The sequence below is a fragment of the Balaenoptera musculus genome, chromosome 11 (assembly GCF_009873245.2).
Source record: "Balaenoptera musculus isolate JJ_BM4_2016_0621 chromosome 11, mBalMus1.pri.v3, whole genome shotgun sequence".
Lineage (NCBI taxonomy): Eukaryota > Metazoa > Chordata > Mammalia > Artiodactyla > Balaenopteridae > Balaenoptera > Balaenoptera musculus.
The window spans coordinates 1,774,589-1,796,992 of NC_045795.1; the positions used below are offsets into that span (position 1 = coordinate 1,774,589).

Consider the following 22,404-nt stretch of genomic DNA (forward strand, 5'->3'; position numbering starts at 1 on the left):
TTCAGACAGAGAGATGAGGGCGTATGAAGCTTCAGAATCATAAGCAGGTGTCTTGTACTGGCGCCGTCAGCATGTAGAGCATCACCATAACGAAAACCCAAAAGATGGGAGAGGCTTTGGGAACAGGCAGTGGGAAGAACCTGGAAAGACTCTGGGGAGAGTGACCTTGGAAGCGTGAAGAGCCTTGAAGAGTGTTTCATGAAGTCCTGATGCCCTTGGAAGAGGCTGAGGGTGAGGGCTTGAAGGAAAGCAAAGAAAATGTTATTTGAAACTGGAAGAAAAGGATCTTTGGTATTGAGAGGCAGAGAGTTTAGCAACACTGTTACCTGCAGTAATGGGGGAGGTGGAGGGGGCTTCCCTGGCGGTCCAGTGGTTGAAACTTCATCTTCCAATGCAGGGGGTGTGGGTTCAATCCCTCCCTGGTCACGGAGCTAGGGTCCCATGTGCCTCATGGCCTAAAAAACAAAAACAAAAAGAAACATAAAAATAAGACAGAAGCAGTATTGTAACAAATTCAATAAAGACTTAAAAAAAAATTTTTTTAAATGGGGGAGGTGGAAAACTTACCAAATGAGCTGTGTGGTCTAGCTAAGGAGACTTCCAGGGACTGTTGAAAGTCCTTCTTGGTTTCTTCTTGTAATTGCTGCTTGTAATAAAATGTGAGAAAAGACAGCTACACTACAGGAAAGACTTTTAAATAAAAAGAAATTTTAAAACTCAGCCTCTCCAGACAACAAACGATACTACAGTTAAGAAATGGCTTCCAAGTAAAGATCAAATCCAGGGCACTCTGAAGAAAACATGGTCTGATCATGAAGCCAAGAATTTAAAATCTTTGTTAAGACCTCAGAAATATCCAAGGCAGTACATCAGAGAATCATTCAGCCAAACAATAGGGTTTCTGGGAAGTCTGAGGGCGCTGCCCTGTAGGAGGCAGAGGTCTGTGGGTGTGGCCTTTTTCTACCGGAGTCAACCCCAATAAAACACGCAGATGACCTCTAACGCTTTTAAAAGATTTCTATTGCCAGGTGCACTGCCCGCTTGGAGTGAAATGGGCAGAGAGAACACAAAGAGGAAAGAGACCTTTGTATCCGCCAACTTCTCCTGGCAGGAAGAAGGCCAAGAAACCTACACAGCTGCACACAGACTAGCTTTCGGGGACGAGGAAGGAGGACTCAGAGGGTGAAGCTGAGATCCCAGAGGGCAGAGCCGAGAGTAAACGGTGAGTCATTCCTGGGAGGAGTGAGGCTGAGTCCTGAACAAGGAGCTCCCAACACGCGCCCGCTGAATTTCACAACTGCTATGGACCAGTCACTCGCGTACGCTGTCCCTTTGCCCTCATTTTGAATAGGAATTTTAGTGGCTGTCCCATGCCTGTGCACCATTGCGGGTTAGGTGTGTGGGTGGTGAGGGAGGGGTGGCTTTTCTCTTTCGTTCACGTGACTTTGGACCAAGGAGCTTCACTAAGGAAGACTCATTCACAACCAGACTCGATGTAGATGGTGAGATTCCTGATTCTGAGCTGCTGTCGTAACAGGATGAGACCTTGAGGGGCCTTTGGAGTGGGTGAGGTGTTTTGCATATGTGGGAGGGATGTGTGTCACTGAGGAGCCATAGGGGAGACAATGGTCACTAGCCTTCAGAATGGCCCCTCATGATTCTCACCTCATGATTCTTGCCTTGTGTCGTCCCTCCCCATGTGGGGACATGAGGGAGTAGGTCATAAAAGAGATCGAGATTTCCATCTTTCTCTCTCTTTGATTCCTTGCTCTGAGAAGCCAGCGTCACAGGAGCTGTGCCATGGAGAGGTTCACCTGGCAAGGAGCTGTGGTCTCCTGCCAAATACCAGCATCAATTTGCCAGCTCTGCAATCCAGCCGCCTGGGAAACAGATCCTCCTCTAGTCGTGGTCTTTTCTAGCACGAGTTGTCTGTGATAGAGAGAAATAGCACACACATAGTGTGAACCCTTTATTGGTGCCTGAATGGTCTAAAGGCATTACTTTCAAACTTTTAGCAACCGTGGTGTCCCAAAAGACCCACATCTAAAGCCCTAACCTGGTCAGAGACACCATATTATGACCCTGCTGAAAGCCTAGGAAATAATTCCTGTGTCTTTAGGGTGGGAGTGGCGGAATGCAGCAAATGATGCTGAAAAGTAAGGTCGATCCCACTAGCATGTGAGGGTCTCAAAGCTGACATTAGGGAGTTTAATTTTTTTTTTTTTAGACTAAAGTTCTAAACTTTAAAGTGATATAAATAATTAGATTTGTGTTTTTGAAATAAAATTAACAACATGGAGGACTGGAGGAGCAAGAGACTTGAGTCCAGGAGACTAACTGTGGAATCCGGGAGGGCTATGAAGTACGGGGTGTGTATTGGCAGGTGCCCGCAGGTGAGGGATGGAGAGGGAAGAAGCAGGAGGTGACCTGAGAGCGGCAGGTGCTCATCACAAGTCCAACTCTCCACAGAAAATTGCAGGATCTTAGTTTTAAGAGGAACGTGGGCTCAGAGGGGCCATCCCCCTGGTTGTGATGAGTGTGGCCCTCGAGTCTCCTAGAGCAGCAGGATTCTTCCTTGGGCTTCACATCTACGTTAGGGACATGCATCGTTAGACTGTTAAGAGGGACAGAGAGCGCTTGTGTTTGGTGGTCCTGTAGTCATGCATAAGCGTTAGCTGATTCTGTATGGCAGAGATGTCACTAAAGGTAACAAACAGGGAGCCAGGGGGCTTTATGAGAGGTGCATTTTGGAGCAGGACAGATCTTCATGAGAAAGAAGGGAGAGGAAGGGGACTGTACGTTCCTCAACCAGCTCAGTGATGGGCCAAACGCAGAAGCTGGAGGGCTTTTTTAGGGAAGAACTGTGTGCAATGCTATAGCCAACCTGTATGATTTTGTCTTTGATTTATTGGAAAAATCTGTGACATAGAAGTTAGTTAACATTTGAAGGATGTCACCCTAATCAAGAATTTACATTCCAGGACTTAGTAAGTAGCATTTAAAGTCAACATAAGAAGCCTGGTTTGTACAATCTCTTCTTCTATCCTCATATCCATTCAACACCAGAGGAGTTTGAAATTGACATAATGGATACTAGAAAATGATTTTTTTCTGATTGGTGAAATAAGTAGTGTTTAGAGTATGGATTGGCTAGAAATGTTGTACAGACATTTCCACTCTTAAATGAAGAATAAGAATATAATATAATATTAGAATAATAATAATAATGTCATAATCCTTTTGTGATAAGAATCCAACAAGCTCAGGAGCCTATACGCTTGGGAGAGGCCCCCAGGCATTAGAATTTTGTTGAGGCTGATGTCAGACCTTTATCAAGGATGCTGTCATCTGATGTCAGTAAACAGCAACTTGGATCGTGCGATTAGAATTTTTTCACATCTGTCTTGAGCGACCCTTCCATACAAGACACTGTCACGAGACCTAAGAGGCCAGGGAGCTGAAGCTTCACTGGGCTCACACAGCAGTTTATATAACTTTGGCTGTTCCTGCTGCCATCATTCGTAGGAAAGGCAGAATTCAGCCTGAACCTTGCTGTCACTGGACCAAATACCACCCAGCAGCCGGGTTCTGGGGGAGGTTCACTCAGCTCTACCTACTGGTTGCTGGTAGTAGCTCCCGAGAGCCTAGCAGGTGTGGTGGCTCAGGTCTGAGCACAAAGACTGAGGCGGACAGGCGGTGAGCCTTCTCCGCGCTTCCCCCGGCTGCCTGGCTGGGCGCGCAGCCTGAGAGTGACGGGGGCCCCGGGAAACCCCACATCACGTACCTGGAGGGCTGCCAGGAGGCAGCGCCCTCGGCAGGGCAGCAGGTGTCGGGTGGACCAGAACTGCAGGTGGACGCCTCTCCCTGGCACGCTGGCGCCTAAGCTTGTGTATGGGTATTTTAGAATTCTCTAGTAACAGCTGCGTGAGCTGTGAGGGGACTGAGCTCTGCAGGGGAGGCCACGAGCCACCTAAGCACAGGTATCTTTCCCGAGAACCTATTTGTACCCACGGCGATGTCCGGGGACACAGATCACAAGCTCCCGGGAAACCCTGTGTTAGGGGCAGCAGAAGTAAGTTACTGAAGGGGGGGCTTCAGGAGCCCCTCATCCCCTTGATGGGTCCGGATCCCACAGTGGGTGGTGGTCGCCGTTCAGAGCAGGGAGGGGTCGGCGAAGTGACGATGTGGGTTTAGTGTCTCCCTTGGGGAGAAGGTGAGGGACACCACCCTGTCCCCTCACCCCGGGAGAAGGCGAGGAGAGGGGCCGGGAGGGCAGTGACCAGTTCTTGCCCCCAGGCCCCAGCCGTGAGACTCTTCCTGGCAAGGGTGGAGCTGGACTCCGGGACCCGCCTTGTGCCGATACCAGAGGCTGAAGGAAAAGTGCTTCTCTGCTCGGAGCATTTCTGACAGCAAAGGTGCAGGGTTTTTCTCGCAGGAACGGTCCTGACACTCACTGCTTGGAGTCAGCGCAGACCCCCGGCTTCCAGGCCCACAGACTCCCCCCAACCCAGACACACTTCTGTCCGACTGGACTACACACCAAGGCTTCCCAAGACTCCCTCCTAAGCTTCAATAATTTGAATTAAAACTGGTTAACAGAACCCAGGGAATAACTTCCTTACTATTTGCAGTTTATTAGGAAGGATACAGTAAAGGACACAGATGAACAGCCTGACGTAGAGGTGCGCAGGGCGAGGTCTAGGAGGGTCCGGAGTGCAGGAGCTTCTGTCCCCCTGGAGCTGGGGTGCGTCACCCTGCAGACCCCTTCATTTAGGGTTTTTAATAGAGGTTTCAATACACAGGCGTGATGGATCGACTCATGGGCCACTGGTGACTAGCTCAGTCCCTGGCTCCTTTCCCCTCCCTGGAGGTGGGGGGCAGCAGGGGTGGGGTTCTCTGATCACGTGGTTGGGTCACTGACCACCGGCCTCATCCTCTGAGAGTCACCTGAGGGGCAGGAGCTCAGGTGTGCTTGCTCAGGAAATTCTGAGGGTTCTAGGAGCTCTGTGCCAGGAACTGGGGACCAGCAGCAAAGACACAGTTGTGCTTATGTCACAACATCATCTAAGAGGGCCCGTGAGGTTTTCTCCTCTGGGGAGGAAGTCAGAAGGCCTCGCCTGGACGCTGGGTAGGAAAGACTGAGGCTCGAACGAGAGGGAAGGGAGGCTTTGGGAACACAGGGCCCACTTCTGCTTCCAATGGAGACACCAGAAAACTCAGCAGGTCCGTCTCAGCCAGGTGCGGGTGGAGGGCCCCGTCCCTGCTGGGATAAAGTGGGGACACCGGCGAGGCCCCAGGTCATCCTCAGACACACGGCTCAGAGCTGACCAGTCACGGCAGCGTTCCAGCCGGGATGCTGGCCCAGAAGGCGACCTGGCGGCCCCCCGCTGGGGGGCCGTTTCGTCCTGAGTCTTTCAGTGGTAGGTCTTCTGAGGCAGACATCTTTCTGGGAGTGAAGAATCTGCCCCAAGTCACTTTAAAGAGTGAGCTGCAGCTAATTGTCGCTATAATTTGTCACACGCTGTTCTGGCACTAGACACTTCATATATATATCTCTGTCAATATTTTTGTGTTAAAATTAGGGGAAAAACCCTGAGCCTTGTGTTGGTTCATCGTACACACTATGTTTTCAAATGGGGGGCGGTTTTCCCCAGGGTTCCTGCGGATGGTCCTGGGGCCCCTGCAAGTGTAGCTTGGGTTCTTGGTATCACGGGACGTAATATGTCAGCCTCGTCCGAAGGAGAGCGTTTGGATGGCATCTGCAATGTCCACGTCACTGCATAAATTAGCTCATTTACCAAAGGATAAACAGGTCCAAGTTTATTCTTCAATATAATACATATATATGACTATTACACATCTTTATAAGGCAAAGGAGTACCGCTGAATGAAACTACGTTCAGAAATAGAAAATACACACAATATATGCAACCACCACATTATGGCTCCGTTTTTATTTCTTATCTCCACTGAGAAACCTCATCCAAAGGGCTTGCTGGCATCTATCAGCCAGAACAACTACAGAGCACACAGGGCTCAACACAGGCCCAGGCGGGTGTAGGGCATCTTCTGCCCCTTTGAGTGGGCAGTAGGGGGTGAGTTAGAAGCCTTCACGGAAGGTGAAACTGCCCATACAAAGACCACTTAGGGGAAACACACCTGACTGCGTCAGGAGCTGGGAGAAATCCACAGACCTTCTAAGGCGAGAAGCTGTAGATTTCATGCAACGCACGGAAGTCACCCTAATCCCGGAAGTCACATCCAGTAAGTGCAGCATCACGTTTCCTTTAGGACAGAAAGCAACTTGACTTTTGGAAACATACTTTTCATCTCACAGAGGCTCTAGAGGAGCACGGTGATGGATACGAAGATGCACTCTGATTCTAACTTAAGAAAAAGAGAGAGAAGTAAAAAAAATAAAAGGATGGAGCAGAAGCAAAGTGGGTGGCATCATGGCTGCTGAGAAGGGCGCAGCCATGGAGGAGCGCCCTGAACCCACTATGGAGTCGCCAGGGGACAGAGCTGAGCTGAGCCCCCGCCCTCGGCCGCTGAGGTCCCCGCCCTGCCCTCGTTACCAGGTCACAAATCAGTTTCCAAATGAGGTCCCCTCGACTGGCCTACATTTCAGACTGAAGAAGCTCACGTCTGATACTGCCCCCCCTACCCCAACCCGGGGGGGGGGGGGCGGGTCAGGGTAGTGGGAGCGGAAGGACAAAAAAGGAATAAAATGAGAGCCTTGCTCGTTTCCCTAATACAAAATCCATACTTTGATTCTAAAACAAGAAAAAAATTTTGCTGCACTAATTTCCATAAAAACGGTGAAAACGTTGGTGTTCACACATCTTCAGACCACATCACATCAGCGTCTGCGGCAGCGTGACAGTGCACCAGGCCAGTTTACATTTTTGAGGAAAGAAAGCAAAATAATATCAAGTCAGACAGAAAGCAACTACAAGCAAACCTACGGTACTCAACAGATGTGAGTTACCCAACTTCAACCCAGAAAGAGTTTCCCCAAGTTAATTCAGGTGAGAATCCATTCCAGAGGGTTTTATGTCACAAATTGGGCATGAGCTCTTTTCTCCCTGATTTTTAAACAGCAACAGATTCTGGGTAACCGTTGGTATCTTACGAATTACGAATGTGATGTGCTTTTTCCTTAATAGCTTGTGAAGTTTACTTCTCTCCAGGCAGCAGGAAGTGCCCCACTGGTGCTTAATTTCCTGCACTTACTGGAGAAACGGCAGCGGCCTAAAGGGAGTGAGCAAGATTGTCACGTCCATTAAGAGGGTGGAGAAGCAATGCGGCCTCCAGGCCTCGTGACTTCTTGGAAAAGTTGATCACAATAACCCCAGTGCAGCCAGACTCCGCTCCTCGGGTCCACGCTCGCATCTGGTTTGATTCTTCCGATGTGCAAAGCCCGCTTCCCATCAGAGCGGCCACGTGCTGCAAGGCGTGGAGGGAGGGGACCGGCCGAGCAGGAGACCGAAACTCTCCCATTTCACCGTAACTGCAGACTGTAATAATCAGCTCTGCAGTGCAGACTCTCCCCCGCTCCCATATAAAAGGCCCCCTGCTGGCATGGGGACACGTCCCCATCCGAGGTGGAAATATAGCTACAAATCCTAAGGAGAGCCATTTCCAAAGTAGAGTCTCCTTTCTAAACCCCTAAAAAGAAATCACACCCACTGACCGTGGGGTCATCAGTGGATGAATTTGGCAAAGAAATCACTGCTTCATTTGGCCGAAGCCATCCCCTTCCAGTGTGTGCAGCAGGGCCTGGGGAAAGTGAGCCGGGGTGGATGCGATCTGCACGCCCTGCAAAGGCCCCCTGCTCGGGCCGGAGGGGAACACACCAGACCCCCGTGTCCTGTTCAGCATTTGAGTGGATGCCAGCTCTCTGCGGGCTGAGTATTAAGCCTGCACCAGCTTGTATTTTTCCAGACTCGATGAATACCAGCAGCTAAAGATAGCGTGGTAACATAACACTCCAATCACAGGGCTGTGTGTGTGTGTGTGTGTGTGTGTGTGTGTATTTTAAGGAAACTAAATTAAACATTTGAAACATAGTCACAGAACAGGAACAGGAGAAGCCAACCTTGGATAAATGCATAGGCCCAAGGAAGAAAGAAAGAGATGCATCGTAATGCAAGAGCAGAGGCCAGAAAGGAGGACCTTCCACAGCCAGCACGACCAATAAATTGGCGTGTGGCCTGAACTAATGACACCTCATCTTCTGCCTCTGCTTCCCCCGTACCTGAAACACAAGAAAAAGGATGTTGCAAGCGTAGTTATCCGTGGGCAGGCGATGAGGATTCACCGGTGGGATGCTGGGAAAAGCCAACGCACGTCAGGTCCGCCCCGGCCCAGGCAGCCCCGAGCTGCTCTTATTTTGTTTTGTCGCTGTTGAGACAACTGCAGGCTAGAACGATTTAAGCTAAAAATAAAGACATTATTATAGCTGATCTCAAGACAACAGGTACTTGGAAGTGGAAAATGTGAGGGAGGCTTAAGATGCTAGTGGCGGGCGTGGTGCTGGGCGTGTAATCCCTCTGCATCGCTTCTGCTTTGTAAAGAAACAACGCCCATTCCTGCAGCAGGGCTCATGTCCCCTGTTAAATGTCTGTGACAAAATGGCACACGAGCTCGGGAACAAGAAGACGCTTCCAACTGGAAATCACTGTCACATCCCCAAAGTGAGCGGAGGTGCCCCTGGCCTTCAGTGTCCAAGGCTCCCTGCACGGGGCTGAGCCACAGAGACGCCACGTGGGTGAGGTCACTGGTCCTCACATGGGCTGGCATTTACCTGGGTCACTTTGACAGGAAACACGGCACCGTCCCCCTCAGGACCCACCAGACCCATCTCTTCTTGTTGCAGGCACGTTGAGGGATGCTCTCGGGACTGTTAACATTATTCCAAAGGTCCTGATTGTAAAGACTAACCATACACCATCTCTCAAAGCCAGTGTGCTCCATGTGGATGAAGTTTCCCTCGGAGGAGCGCGGGGTGCAGGGCGACAACACACGTGCCTCGCTTGGAAGTAGATCTGCTGCTTGGAAGACACTGCTGCTCCTGGGGGGGATTTCAGAATAAATGAAGATAGAATGTCTGATGCTTCTTGCCTCAGAATTCAAAGGAAGCTTATGTTCCAGAAGGCAAATTACTTATCAATTGGATTCACCTGATTTCAGACCAAAGCCAAGTAATAGAGTCTGAGAAACTAAGCGGTCAAGGGCGCACCAGACTTGGAATTTTTTCTGGCGCCGTACTCACCGCTTTGAAAGGCAATTCTCCCTCTAAATGTATCCAACATGGTTTTTTTTTTACATATACATACATTCTTTTTCTTATTCTTTTCTGTTATGGTTTATCACAGGTTATTGAATGTAGTTCCCTGTGCTCTACAGTAGGACCTTGTTGTTTATTCATTCTATATATAATAGTTAACCACTGCATCCAACATGTTTTAAAATCTCAACTAAATCTCCAGTATGATTGCTCTAGGGATCTGAGAAATTGCAGAAATAATGCACCCCGTGCCCCAGTGACTGAGATCGAAAGTTCTAAAGCTCAGGATGGCAGGGAAACGTCTTCTGGGGTGTGCACTGCTGCAGGGAGTGGGTTGTGAAGCGAGGTGCAGGCTTGCCTGCCCCCTGGGCCGCAGCTCTGGGTGCCCCCGGCCCCGCGAGCCTGGCAGAGGTACTCAGAGTTCTCTGAGTGTGGTGGCTTCCCCTCCCCCAGAGCCACCAGTCTCCTTAGGGGTCAAGGCATCAGAACTGCTGATTTTTCCAAAAATCTTCTCCAAGCAGCAGCAACCGCAGCAGTTTTCCTGCAAAGCAAACAAAATATGACTCTTGTTAATTCAGCAGGGCTTTTAAAATTGTAATTAGTTGGTTGCGCCCCTTAGGAAAACCACAGATGACTTTTTATAATGTGTGTGTCTGTGAGGAAAAAAAAGAAACCCCTTGAAGGATTCCACTGCTTACCAGAGCTGGGTGGTTTTTCTCTGTTGTTGTTGTTTTAGTTTATGCAAGCTATTTTAATACTATTTGCCATGTCGAAGGACAAGACCTCTTTGTTTCACCTGAAGCACAGCCAGCTCCAAAGCTGCTGCCAGCTTGACCCGCTTCAAAGTGAGGCTGGGATGCGCGTGGGAATCTTCCCACGTGCTTTACGACCACATGTGACCCAGGGCCGCATCTATCGATACGTCATTCCTATAGATCTGAGGGCGTGTCACCAGGGCATGTCTCACGGCCTGGCAAAGAGCCATGGAAACGAGAAACGAAAACGCCACCTGGTTGATTTTTAGAGCGTTTCCTCAACCCATCCAAAAACCTCTAACCAACTGCAGGAGATTCCTATGCCTCAATTTACATTGCAGATTAGGCCTTACCATAAGGCCTGGGAGCCGTTCTTTTTCCGCAGGAATCATCTTCAACCACTAGATTTTAGAAATCAATATTATCTCAGAATTGGTTTTGCTCGTATTGTGTCTTGCCGAAAGCCCTGTCTTAGCCTGGCAGGAAGGAGTGTGGAGAATGATCTACTTTTCTAGCACAGCACTCTTGTCAAAGGAGTCTGCTCCCAGAGTAAATATCTGAAGCTTACATTTTCATTTGAAAAAGAAAAAACAGTGAGAAAGTCAGCCAGGAAGCACCCACATGGCGCGGACATGCAGTGGTAGCGGGTGGGCTTGTGTGGCCCCTGGAGGGATTGGGGGGCCCGGGAAAGGAAGGCGGCCAGCCTGAGCGGCTGGCGCCAGGCGGACACGGCCAAGTTTGGCGAGGTCTCCCTGAGCATCTCCAGCAAAGATGCCGTCTCTCTGTGCCAGGGTGACCAGACCAACGCTTCTGTCTTCGTCCTCCGCATGCCTGGCAGTGCCTGGCTGCTGCCACCCTCCATCGCCTTGGGCTTAAGGGCCAACCTCCTTGGAAGGACTCAGCCATCTCCCGCCACCTTTTCCCCTCATCCTGCCCCCCCAGACCCTGGCAACAGGCCTGCCTCGCTGTCCCCCACTGAATTCCTTCCCTCCAGGCCTCCAGAGTCACCCCAGTGCTTATGGTGGGAAGCTGGTTTGTGGTCAACCCTTGGGGTTTGTGGTCGCTGGGGACGAAGCTGCCTCTGGGAGGGATGGGGGGGGGGGGGAGAGAGAAGGACCGACCAGGCCCAGCTGTCTGTGGATGCCAGGGCTCCCGGCTCCCGGCGAGGCCGGGCTGTACCGCGTCCCAGGCCCCGGGGCACGGAGCGCCCTCCACACTGTCTCCAGACACAAAACTACTTCCTCCTGTCCCCAAACTCTGAGTCCTTGCTATTTTGGACGGACAAGAACGGCCTTTGTACGTAGAAAGCAAAGCCTCCCTGTTCACTGCTCATCAATCTCCAAATAAGTGACAGAATCCTCAGTAAGTGACCCTCATACCAAAGGCTGAATGCTCGCCTAACGCTGGTCCGTGACTTTGATGATGATTTACTGAATTATTGCTGTTCTACCCGATCTTATTCTACAACAGATTCAAGGCAGCTTACAAGAGTATATACAGTCAAACAGACAAAAAAACCCCTCAGGACCAGAGTAAATATGAATCAGAATAAGAGATTAAGCTGAGTGGGCAGCAAGAAGGCAGCCTCACGAGCCACGAGTCCAGCAGAGCTGGTGGAGCCGAGCTGCACAGGCGGCCGTGGACCTGCTGCCCGAGACGAGGGAGCTGGCTGGCTGGGGGGTGAATGTCCCCCGCACCGGATGCAAATGCTGGGATTTCTAAAATCCTCTGTAATAAGTACACTTCCCTAGGCCTCTCCTATAGGCCATAAATCAGGCCATTTATTGATGTAACAGAAGATATGCACATGTAAAACTCTCTCTCTGAATAATTCTGACAAAATTCTAAGCAGGGCAGAGGCTTTGTATGAACAGGTCGTTCCTTGGGGTCCCAGAGTGGGTCCAGACCCAGAGGCAGCTCATGGGGGAAAAGAAGCGTGAGCTTTAGGGTAGGATCTCGCTCTACCATTGACTAGGGGCGTGGTCTTGGGGGGTTAATCCTAGGTTTTCCCATCTCTACAAAGAAGGTATTATTTCCCCTGATCTCACACAGTTGTTGCAAAGACTCCCAAGGACCGTTTCTGTGCAGGTGTTACTTCCTGAGCACCTACTGTGTGCCAGGCCCTGGTCTCCGGGCTTTGCTTGGATGATCTCATTGGAGCCGCTCAACAAGCATAGGAAGTGAGACTATTTCTGGACCACAAATCTGGAACCGGAGGTTTCTGCACTAGAAAATGGCAGATGGGGTGCAAACACAGCAGCCCGGTTTCAGGGCCCCCCCAGAGGAAACGCTGCCCCGCTTCCCACACAGTCAGATGGCCCTTCTCTCCCCTCCCCTCTCTAGGCTCAAACGCCTCTTCAGAAAAAGGTCCGAGACCAACCTTTCAAGAGGGCGCCCTCCAGGGACTATTTGGCCACCAGGTCCTGGGCATCAGAGCAGCAATTCTTCCTCTTCTAGGAAAACCAAGAAGAGAGTTTCGAGAAGGATTAGAACCTTTCATCAGCTCCTGACTTGAGATCTGACAACACTTGAAGAGGCAGTGACTTGTCACCGGGCATGTCCTGCCCTTGCAGAGACGTCCCTGGAGGCTGAACGGCTGACGGCCTCTTACAGACGCACCAACCGGCCCCAGAGTCCAGCTCGAGGGCGTCCCCACTCTCCCCGAAAGCTCCATCATCACCACCCTTCCCCTCAGAGTCACGGACAAAGAGCTTTGTACCCCATGACACTTGACTTTTACACGTGTGTGTTTTGTCAAAACTCATGTCAACAACTGCTCACTTCGACAAAGCACAAGAGTCAAGACAGACTGACCAAAGCATGAGTCAGACACAGACACTGCTTTTTCCAGACGTTCTCAAATCCAGCTGAAAAGATTTAAGTGCCGGGGCAGAGTCTCGAGAGGACGGAGAGAGTGTCCCCAGTTTGGGGCTTGAGAAGGCCTTCCTGGAGGAGGTGGCAGTGAAAGTGGGCCTCAGAAACTGGCTGGGATTTGGGCTGATCTGGAAGGAGCCGTGGGGATAGGGCTGGGAACACAACATCGGGACGCACTGGGGCCCGAACTGCTGGGTGTGGGTGTTCATGGTGCACGAGGGGAAAGACTGGAAGATTTTTTTGATCAGAGAATCATATAATCAGAGCTGTAATTAATGAAATGATGATTTGGTGAATTAGAGAAGAGAGTGGGCGGAGGTTGAATATCAGCTCGAACGTTATCTTATTAGCTCACTAAATGGGAAGAAGGGCGTGAGCTGAGGCAGGTGCACGGGGGCGGGAAGGAAAGGTGGAAGGTCATTAGCTCTGGGAGGAAAGAGTCATGTCGCCTTTGTTCAGTTTTCCTTCCTCTGGCCACAAAGCACGGAATACAGGAGGTGCTTGCTAAGTTCTCACAGATTTGCAGTGAGGCTCTGCTCTGTCCCAGGTGAGAGCTGTTTCTGATGGAAGATGGGTCACGTGTGGATGGTGACACAGAGGAAAGGTGGGAACCTCAGCCTTGTAAGCGTAACAGAGAAGGCAGAGGACTTCAGGGCCTCGGCGTCTAAGAAGGAAAATCCTTCCTAAATTCATTGACCACAGTCACGCTCAGCGGTTCAGAAACAGGAAGTGCTTTTAAGCACGAAATAATTAAAAGGGATAAAAGTTTATTAGGAAAACTTTTAAAAACAGAATTTAGATTTAAATAGTTTGGGTAAGAGTTAAGTTTTCAACATAGAGTTGAATTCTGATTCTGTAGAACATAGAACCAAGATTATTCCAGAAATGAATCTTCTGGGAAAAATTAGTCTCAATATTTCACTGAAAAATAAACTATATTAAGCTTGAGTGTTGGCCTTCAGTAACACCAACGATGTCCTACAAGGATGGTTCCGGAATCGTCACAGCAGGATGGCGGAGTGGGGACCCTCGTCCGACTCCCGAGCCTGCTGCCGGCCATGGGATGCTGGATGGGTCCATAACCCGGTCTTCAGCGGCCTCATCCACATAGCGGGGATGTCAACAGCGCCCGTTTCGGAGGCTTGGCCTGAGGGCCAAATGAGCTAATTTTCATAAAGCAGTTAGAACGGTGCCTGGCACAGCACTGTATAATTATAACTTCCATGGAAACTAACTGGATTTATACAATGGAATTTTTTTTTAAATCCTCACTGTTCTGGAAATATCTATTCACCTTAGGTACCAGCAGTTGGATAGAATAACAAAAAGGTGATTTTTGTTGTTGTTGTCATTATATGGTTTAAAAAATATTTTTAAACACTTTTAAACTGTATAATGTCATTAATTATCTGTCGCGGTTTCCATAGTGTCGACCATGTCAAAGTGTATTTGGACACCAATAAGCTTGGATAAAAATACATTGGTGGAAAATTGGCCCAGAATAGGTTGGTAACCCTAATAAGCAGTTTATGCAGTCTGGGTGAGGTACCTACTAGGGAATAAGCCTATTTTTACTTGACATCAGTACCAATTATCAAGGAAAGGTATATTCAGACACAAATAAAACTTACTACTGACACTGAATTTAGAAGTGAAGTTAATTTCAATAAAAACTGGATGTGGAAAAAATGAGTACCAGGCATATAGTCATCCCAGGGTTTTGGTCAGTGGAAAAGCTCCATTCCAAAGTGCCAGGAGGTGCAGGAGCAGAGGTGGAGGAAAGGAGAGCGTATCAGACACCTCCGGCACGAGGACGTGACAGCAGCCGTCCCAACTGCTACTCGCGCCAGGCCTGCATCCCCAGAGGCCTGACGGCAAAGGGTGCGCATTGCCTCTCTGTGTTCGTGCCCCGTTGACCACCCTGCATATTCAGCAAAGTTACTTAAACGTTACACATCTGCTTCCGTGTTATTGGTGTATTCCACAGTATTTGGGTGGAGATGGCCTGAAGGGGGCTGTGCTAGTAATTCAGGTGACAGGCGTCCCGGGCAAGATAACCACTCGGATGGAGAGGATTGTACAGATTCCAGAAATAATTGGGGAAAATCATGTATAGAAACTTGGAGATAAACTACAGATGAGATGAGGGGATTGAGCGAGAGGAAGGAAGCAAAGAGATGCTCTGGGGTCCAGTTGAGGCCATTCGGGGGAGGTGCCGCTCTGGGAGGATGGTTGAGAATGAGGTGAGGTCGGGGCGGGGCGGGGCAGGGTGAGTTCCGTTTAGGGCTGAGAACATCCACATGGAAATGCCCCGCGCACAGGTGGCTGTTGGGATCTGAAGCTTAGGAAGGGAATCTGTGCTGAAGAGGCAGACGAGGAAGTTGGGGTGTCAACAGTAATTAAGGCAAAGAGAGCCAACGGGGACTCCATTCAAGAAGTGCCCACAGGGCACCGCTCAGTTTCTCTGAACGTACACCCCAGGCACCTTCATTTAGTCTTTGGTAAGAGTCTCCTTCACATGTACTTGTATTAATCTCTTGACCAAGTTGAATATTACAGGTTTTTGGCACCCAAAGCAGACTAAACCAGGTAAGCGCAGAAGTTAGAATTCTGAGTTGTGTTTTAAGGAGAATATTTACCTTGAATGTGTTCTCCAAAGCTTTACGTGTTTATATACCCTAGGCTATATGTGTGCGTGGGCACAGTTACAGGGATACAATTCATTTGGTAATGGATACAGTAGTTAAATAATAAATGTAATAAATAGTTCTGCTGAAAATAATTCTCTACTAGACAATGTAATTAGCATTCATTAAAAACATAAATTGGTCAATAAACGCCTTTGAAGCAATTTAACACTTTAGCACAAGATTTGAAGCCCAAGAGAAATTAATTAGAAAGAACTTCACTCAAGGCTAAGGTGCCTCTAGCATCTGATCATCAGAAGATTGAAGCCGACTAGAAAAGAGGGAAAACCAGGAGCCACGGTTACCTGTGCACTGAGCCTGGAGTGGAGCTTGTGATCCGACAGCCAAGGGTGCTTGAGGGCTTCACTTGCACTTATTCTCCAACTAAAGGGAAATACAGGGGGTTATTGTATCCCCTGCATTTGGATCCTCCCCTTCCACCCAAGGCTCTAAACGAGATAGAAATGTATCTCTCTCTCACATAATAGCCTAGGGCTGGCCTGGTTCCAGGCTCCAAACACGGCAAAAGAGACCTCGGCTCTGACCACTGCCTTTGGGAGACCAGATGGCCGAATGGCAAAGACAAGCAAGGCAAATAATTCAGAATTCTTGTTAATAACTGAACATTTACCTTCAAATAGAAGTAACCATTCTTGATGGAATGTCTGAGGTTCATAAATTGAACATCTATCAGTCAGTTGAAGAATAAACATATATTTATTAATATAAGACAAAATTCTACTATGATTCTTGATGATTGCAAAAGCAATTTATGTGTCAAAACTTTTGAATAATATGTATTGCTAATGTTTGAATTAAGTTTTGAGAGTCAAATAAATGGAGAAATAGATGGAACGTCAATGTCAGTATTGAGAGTATATTAGAAATTCTTGAGCCAACAAAGGTTTATACAATTAAAAGATATGTGAGGAAGAATCATAAAGATTATATATCATAATTTTAAGCTTTGTAAACCTGTCTTGTGTACTAATGTTTATCACATTAAACAAAATAACCTTTCAAACTAAAAAATTATGAGTGAGTGCAATAATCTGAAGTCTGCTTCTGAAACAGTATCAAGAAAGTAGTTTCAAGCAGTCATGAAGTTCAGTCTATAGAATTGCTTCAATAAAATTGCTTCATTAGACACCAGATATTTAAGTATAAGAAGAGGATGTAATGGAAAAGAATCTGAAAAAGAATATATATGTATAACTGAATCACTTTGCTGTACACTTGAAACTAACACAGCATTTTAAATTAACTACACTTCAACTAAAAAGAAGAAGAGAAGTCTTTACTTTAGTCAATGAAGGATAACTTGGTGACAACACCACCAGTAGGACCCTAAATGAATAGATATAATTAAAAAAAAAAACTCTGGACCTCCATCAACTTCAGTTGGAAGAGTTATTCTGTTGACTACCATAAATTTTCCGTGTTGGACCCCAGAAGCATTGCAACAGCTGACCGTGCTAAAAAATTATTCCTGCATTCCAGTGTCAAACTTTTAAGAGCTGACTATTAAAAAGTTAACTATAACATTGTACTAATAATTAAATATTTAATACAATTCCAAGTTTACTTTTGTAGCCCAGAAATTTATTCTATGATAGTCATGGTTGGCATTGGCCTTGGTTTCATTCATGCACTGACTTGAATGCTTAGCCAGTTGTTTTTCTGCCCAAACACGCAATTGTTGCTCTTTAGGTAAAGAACGAAGCCCTCAGACTGAGGGTGGGCAGAGCCAGGGTGCTGGAGCCCCTGAGCCAGCTGGGCTGCTGCTTCCCTGCTCTGAGCCTCAGCTCCCTCATCTGGAAAGTAACTGTGACAGCATCCACATGCCACAGGATCAGCTGGAGGATTAAACCAGCTGACACATAAGAGCACGTGTGTAACATAGGTTCGCAGTAAGTGTGGATTTCTCAGCCTCCAAAGATTTGATGGAGATGACATTCTGCATCTGTTCTCTGCTGGCATTCAGCAATGTACAGACAGTGATGCTGGTTACATCATCAGCGATGCTGTCTTTCCTTATCTTTCTTGGCTCTAAAGAGCTCTCCGATTGACACTCCAGCCGGGCTAAGCCCTCCACACCTTTCAGGCTCAGTTCTGGCCTGTGTCAATACACTCCATCTTTAATAAATGTTAACCACATTTCACTGCCTCTTTTAAAATATACCCGTGTCTTCTATTAGCTCGTGACTTAATTAAAGGCAGGGACTGGGCTTTATACATCTGTTCTCAAAGCCCCAGATATATTTCCTGGCAGCTTGGAGATAGTCAGTGAAGTGCCGCATGAAGGAGTATGTCAGGCTCTGCACCAGACCCGTTACCCCTGCCGTTCCCTGACCTCCATCACCCCCATGGTTCTAAAATGCAAGCCCCTATATTTCAGTATCACTGCTCTTCATCCACTGAATTTTGAATTATGTGAGTTTAGCAGGGCAGAAAAATAGAAGTCCATGTAATACATAACACGGCCTTGCGTTGATTATCGGTTCTGCCACTTAACTAGCCGTATGATCTTGGAGTCTCATGCATAGAATATTATTGATAACTTCCACCCATGGAGCTGGGTGGGGTTAAAGAGATCATGTCTGTAAGGCAGTTGGCACAGTCTGGTCCATGGCAGGCTCTCAATGAAATGATCGTCAAGTGTTCACCTACATGGAGCCACATATGCCTCGTAGATGGGAAAGGGATCATGCGAATAACTTGTCCCAAACCCTTCATTTTGAGGGTGAGTGCACAGAGGTCCAGCAAGAGACCCTAACTGCCTTGTTGGAAAAGGCAGAAGGATGGGTTTTTGCAGCCCCATTCAAGCCTCGTGACCATGGCAGTCCCAGATCTCAGGAAACTGGGTCGAGAGCATCAAACTCATTCTAACTACGACTCTGCAGGTGCATCACAGATGTCACTGAGGGGGGGATAGTTCTCTGACGTGAGTTCTCACAACCCTGGTGGAGCGTGCGTCTCTGTTACCCCTACTTCTTCCTGAGCACAAAGCGGATGTGATCACCTCTTCTCCTTGATCAGAAGCTTGGAGATGAACCCCCGGGCCTCCTCCGAGATGTCCTGAAATCCTTCATCCTCCAGATCCCACCTGCACGCCAGGATGTTGTTCAGGGTCTCGGCGTCGTTATCTCCCAGGAAGGGGGACAAACCGCTGAGTCTGTAAGACACGGCGTCCGGGGTGAGTAGTCTTTAAACACCTTCAAACCTTGTACAGATAAGTTGCCTTCTTGGTTCTGTCCTTTAAAACTGAAAGAAGGCAAATCACCAAGAATTAAGCATAACTTTATAATATGTTTTTGCAATCGAGAAAATGCTATGTCTCCCACCCAACTCCTAACTTAAACAAGGTCACAATGAAGGTGGCAGCTACCCTCAGATATGAATCTCAGAGAACAGTAAAACTGCCTTTTTAAAGCACTTTACAGCTAGCAAAGTGCTGTCACATCTGCAGACGGCAACTGCCAGGAACGCCACTTCTAAAGAGTACGGCTACTCAGTCATTTCAGGGATCAGGACACAAGTTTGGGGGCGGTTGTTTTTTTCTAACTTCTTTGGGGGCACTAGGTGTTGTCCTAGGGTTAGGGTGATGAATGAAGAAGACATCCTTTTACTTTTCCAGGGGATGTACAGGGAAAGAGTTGACTCCTTTCACCCACGGGAGTCAACAGAACCTAGGAAGTATCTGACTATGGAACAGAGTTATTTATTTTCGAAAGACCTAAATTAGGGTTTTTAGTCAAAATAGCAAATAGAATATGCGGGGCAATTGAGAACAAGCGTCAGAGGGGCTGGGGGTCCACTTACAGCATGTAAGTGATGACTCCCACGCTCCACATGTCCGTGGAAAAGGAAACAAAATCATAGTTCACAACTTCAGGGGCGAGGAATTCTGGAGTTCCGAAGTTCACCTTCAGCTTCTCTCTGGGTTTGTATCTGAAATTTAGGAGACAATGCAGAGGAATGGAGAGGGTCAATCAAAAGTCAAAAAGCACGGAAATGGAAAGGATGCAGTCTACAAGCAAAAGAACTGCAGCCACACAGCAAATTTAAAATAAAGAGACGCTAAAGGAAATCACATATTGAAGAGATGGTGTCCAAAACTTGTAAAGAAGCTTCCCACTAGAAAGCCTTAATAATCTGAAATTATTGTGAGAAAAGCCACTTGGAATAATTTCGAGCACAAATTATGGAACACGACAAAAGGAGCAGTGATACCGACTGTGACGTGTTGATGGCTTGAACGAGCCTGTTTTAATGAATAAAGAAGATGCGGTAATTTACGACCATTTAATATTTTCACTAATGCGCTGAGGTCCATGCAAAGTCTTTGCTCCCTTAAGAAGCTTATCTGTGCCAGAACCCTTTGCAGTCTTGCTCACACTATTAATTTTTTTAAGTAAATATTCTCTTTACACATGGAACAAATATAAAAGACTAAGACAAACTCTTACAAATCCTGAATTAATGTCTTCAAGTTTAATAACTGCACTGTATTAGGTTTTAATATTCCGTATTTTTCTTACGTGCACTGTGGAAACTCCTAAACGTTCAAATTCTGAAGCCAGCAAGGTAAAGCTGAAACATAACTCTGGTTAATTCTAAATGGGGATATGAAACCAAGGGGTAGATCAGATTTTTCTTTGCAAAGAAAGAGCACCCATCATGCTCCCTAACTCAGTTCATACACCTATGTCCAAATTGACATACCTTCTGGCCAATCCAAAGTCAATAATTTTTATTTGTTTAGTATCCCGATTCACACACAGGATGTTCTCAGGCTGCCAGGAGAAAGAGACACATTAGCAATGAAAACAACCATCCTTCACTCAAATTGTCCCTGAACCACAACTAAAAATACAACGATGCTCGGGAAAAACATATCAGGCCTTTCCCTCTGGGGCTGGCTTGTCTGCGTGGGTATTTTCTCCTTTAATTATGTGGTGGACAAGGCTGGAGGTCCCCTGCCTAGCTCGCCTGGCCCTGCCCATCCCTCCCCCAGCTCTGCCGCCGACGATCACGCCTGAGTTCAGGCCGAGGCCTACTGCCTCAGGACTTTCCAAACGGACTGGTGGGGGCCATCTCAGCCTTGACATCTGCCCCCTAAAATTATTAAGTATGAATTTCCCCTTCTTGGAGGAATATTTTTCCTGAGGATTTATGAGTTCCAGGAGAAATGGCCTGATTCATTCCACCAGCCACACTGAATATGCACTGTAATGAGAACGGCCCTGACCTCCAGACTCCCCTTGTGCTCAATCTGTGGGAAAGTCACATGTAAAAGGAGGGCTCCCTCACCCCCGCTCACTCTTCCTTCTCAGCAATTCCAGAGTTTTGCTGAGTTTGGTCTCAGTGCCTAAAACCCTTGACTAAGTGTTCCCTTGGAGTTTGAGTCTGGAAAGACTTTGCCCCGCCAACCGGACAGTCTCAGGGTGAGGAGGAGAAAGGTAGGTAGCACTACAACTCAGTGTTTACAGAATGTCTTACAAGTGTGCCTACCTTTGTTAAGACAGAAAAACCGAGGTCTGGGAAAAATAAGGGATTTGTTTTAAAGTCAAGGTCATCCATAAAAGAGAAATAAAATTTTCAAAGAATTGCCTGAAACTTCCAAGCTCTAATTAACCCCAACCCTTCCCTAAGTGCTGGGGGGAAGGGGGGGTTAGCCAAGTTGCCAAATCCCCAGGATTCGTGTCCCGTCCTTCAGGTGGGATCATGGCTGCTCCTCCCCTGCCTGTCTAGGTAGAGAAGAGGTTAGAATGAGATCAGAAACTCAGAAACACTTTACGAAATGACCTAGTGTCACCTTGCCGATAAGCAACAGTCCATTTGGTTGGGCATAATGTCTTTGGAAGCCTTTTTCTAAAATATCTCTAAAACAGATGTCTAAAAGAAAAGGCGACTTATGGAGAAGTCGGTGCTATACAAGAAGATTTGGCCTCATGCTTAAATAACTGATCGATCATGTATAAAGCTGTCCAATTGCCAAAGAGCACCGTGACATAAAATATTTGCATGCAGAATGTAAAGAAACAGCTCTGGGGGCACTTTAAAAAGTTAAATTTTTTTCCTAATTATGAAATTAAAGCATATTCATTGAATAAGTTTTGCAAAACACAAAATATATATAAAGGAGACCATTCTTAAGCCACCTATAATCTCCCCTACATAGTGACAAGCATTCAATATTTTGGGCCCCTTTCCTTCCAAGGAGCTTTCTGAAAGGGATGCCTGACCCTTAATGATTCATCCAGCTGTCGCTTTTATTATGATCTTTACATACAAGCCACAGCTAAAATTGCCCGTTGCAAGTCCTCAATCAACATTATGAAGCCACATATGGAGTTGTTTGACTTATGACAGGTCAGGTCCTCATTTCAATTGCCAATCAAACCCCTTTAGGGATATTTGTAGAATATCTACACTCAATGAAAATGCTCCGTGAAAATATGCATTATCAAACCAGTTCATAGCCACGGGCTTCGCAAATGATTTTTAACCTCTGACTTTGTCATTTTATATATCGCTTCCTCCTGCCCTGTGAGTGGGAGAGGCAAAGGACATAAATCAAGAGAGTAAGGGAAGCCAAGTTAGAGGAGCAGCGGCCCATGGAAACCTATTTAAGGAAGTTAAATTTATTCAGCTCTGCAATCCCTGATGACTTGCAGTAGATGGTATGTTATACAGAATATATATTTTATCTCACTGTCATGCTGTGCAAACAGGGAAATGAGAAAATGATTGAGCCACACAAGAAGATGAACTTTACGAAATTAGAGCTGGTCGG

The 22,404-nt window shown here is 47.4% G+C and overlaps 1 protein-coding gene across 4 annotated transcripts in view; it reads right to left on the reverse strand.

Annotated features, from left to right (window-relative positions):
* Nucleotides 1–9,411: 9,411 nt before the first annotated feature.
* Nucleotides 9,412–22,404, reverse strand: part of MYLK4 (myosin light chain kinase family member 4) — a 91,366-nt gene continuing 78,373 nt past the window's right edge. For 2 of the 4 annotated variants that reach the window (XM_036868089.1, XM_036868087.1), the window contains 6 exons: nucleotides 20,331–20,401; nucleotides 19,428–19,556; nucleotides 18,628–18,780; nucleotides 15,911–15,989; nucleotides 12,425–12,497; nucleotides 9,412–9,830 (listed from right to left, as the gene is read on the reverse strand). In XM_036868089.1, the coding sequence (XP_036723984.1) occupies nucleotides 12,450–12,497; nucleotides 15,911–15,989; nucleotides 18,628–18,780; nucleotides 19,428–19,556; nucleotides 20,331–20,401 (480 nt within the window). In that variant the 3' untranslated portion in view covers nucleotides 9,412–9,830; nucleotides 12,425–12,449. Of the gene's footprint in view, nucleotides 9,831–12,424; nucleotides 12,498–13,783; nucleotides 14,066–15,910; nucleotides 15,990–18,627; nucleotides 18,781–19,427; nucleotides 19,557–20,330; nucleotides 20,402–22,404 lie in introns of those variants that run through there. The other 2 variants (XM_036868090.1, XM_036868088.1) reach the window with 2 other exon arrangements.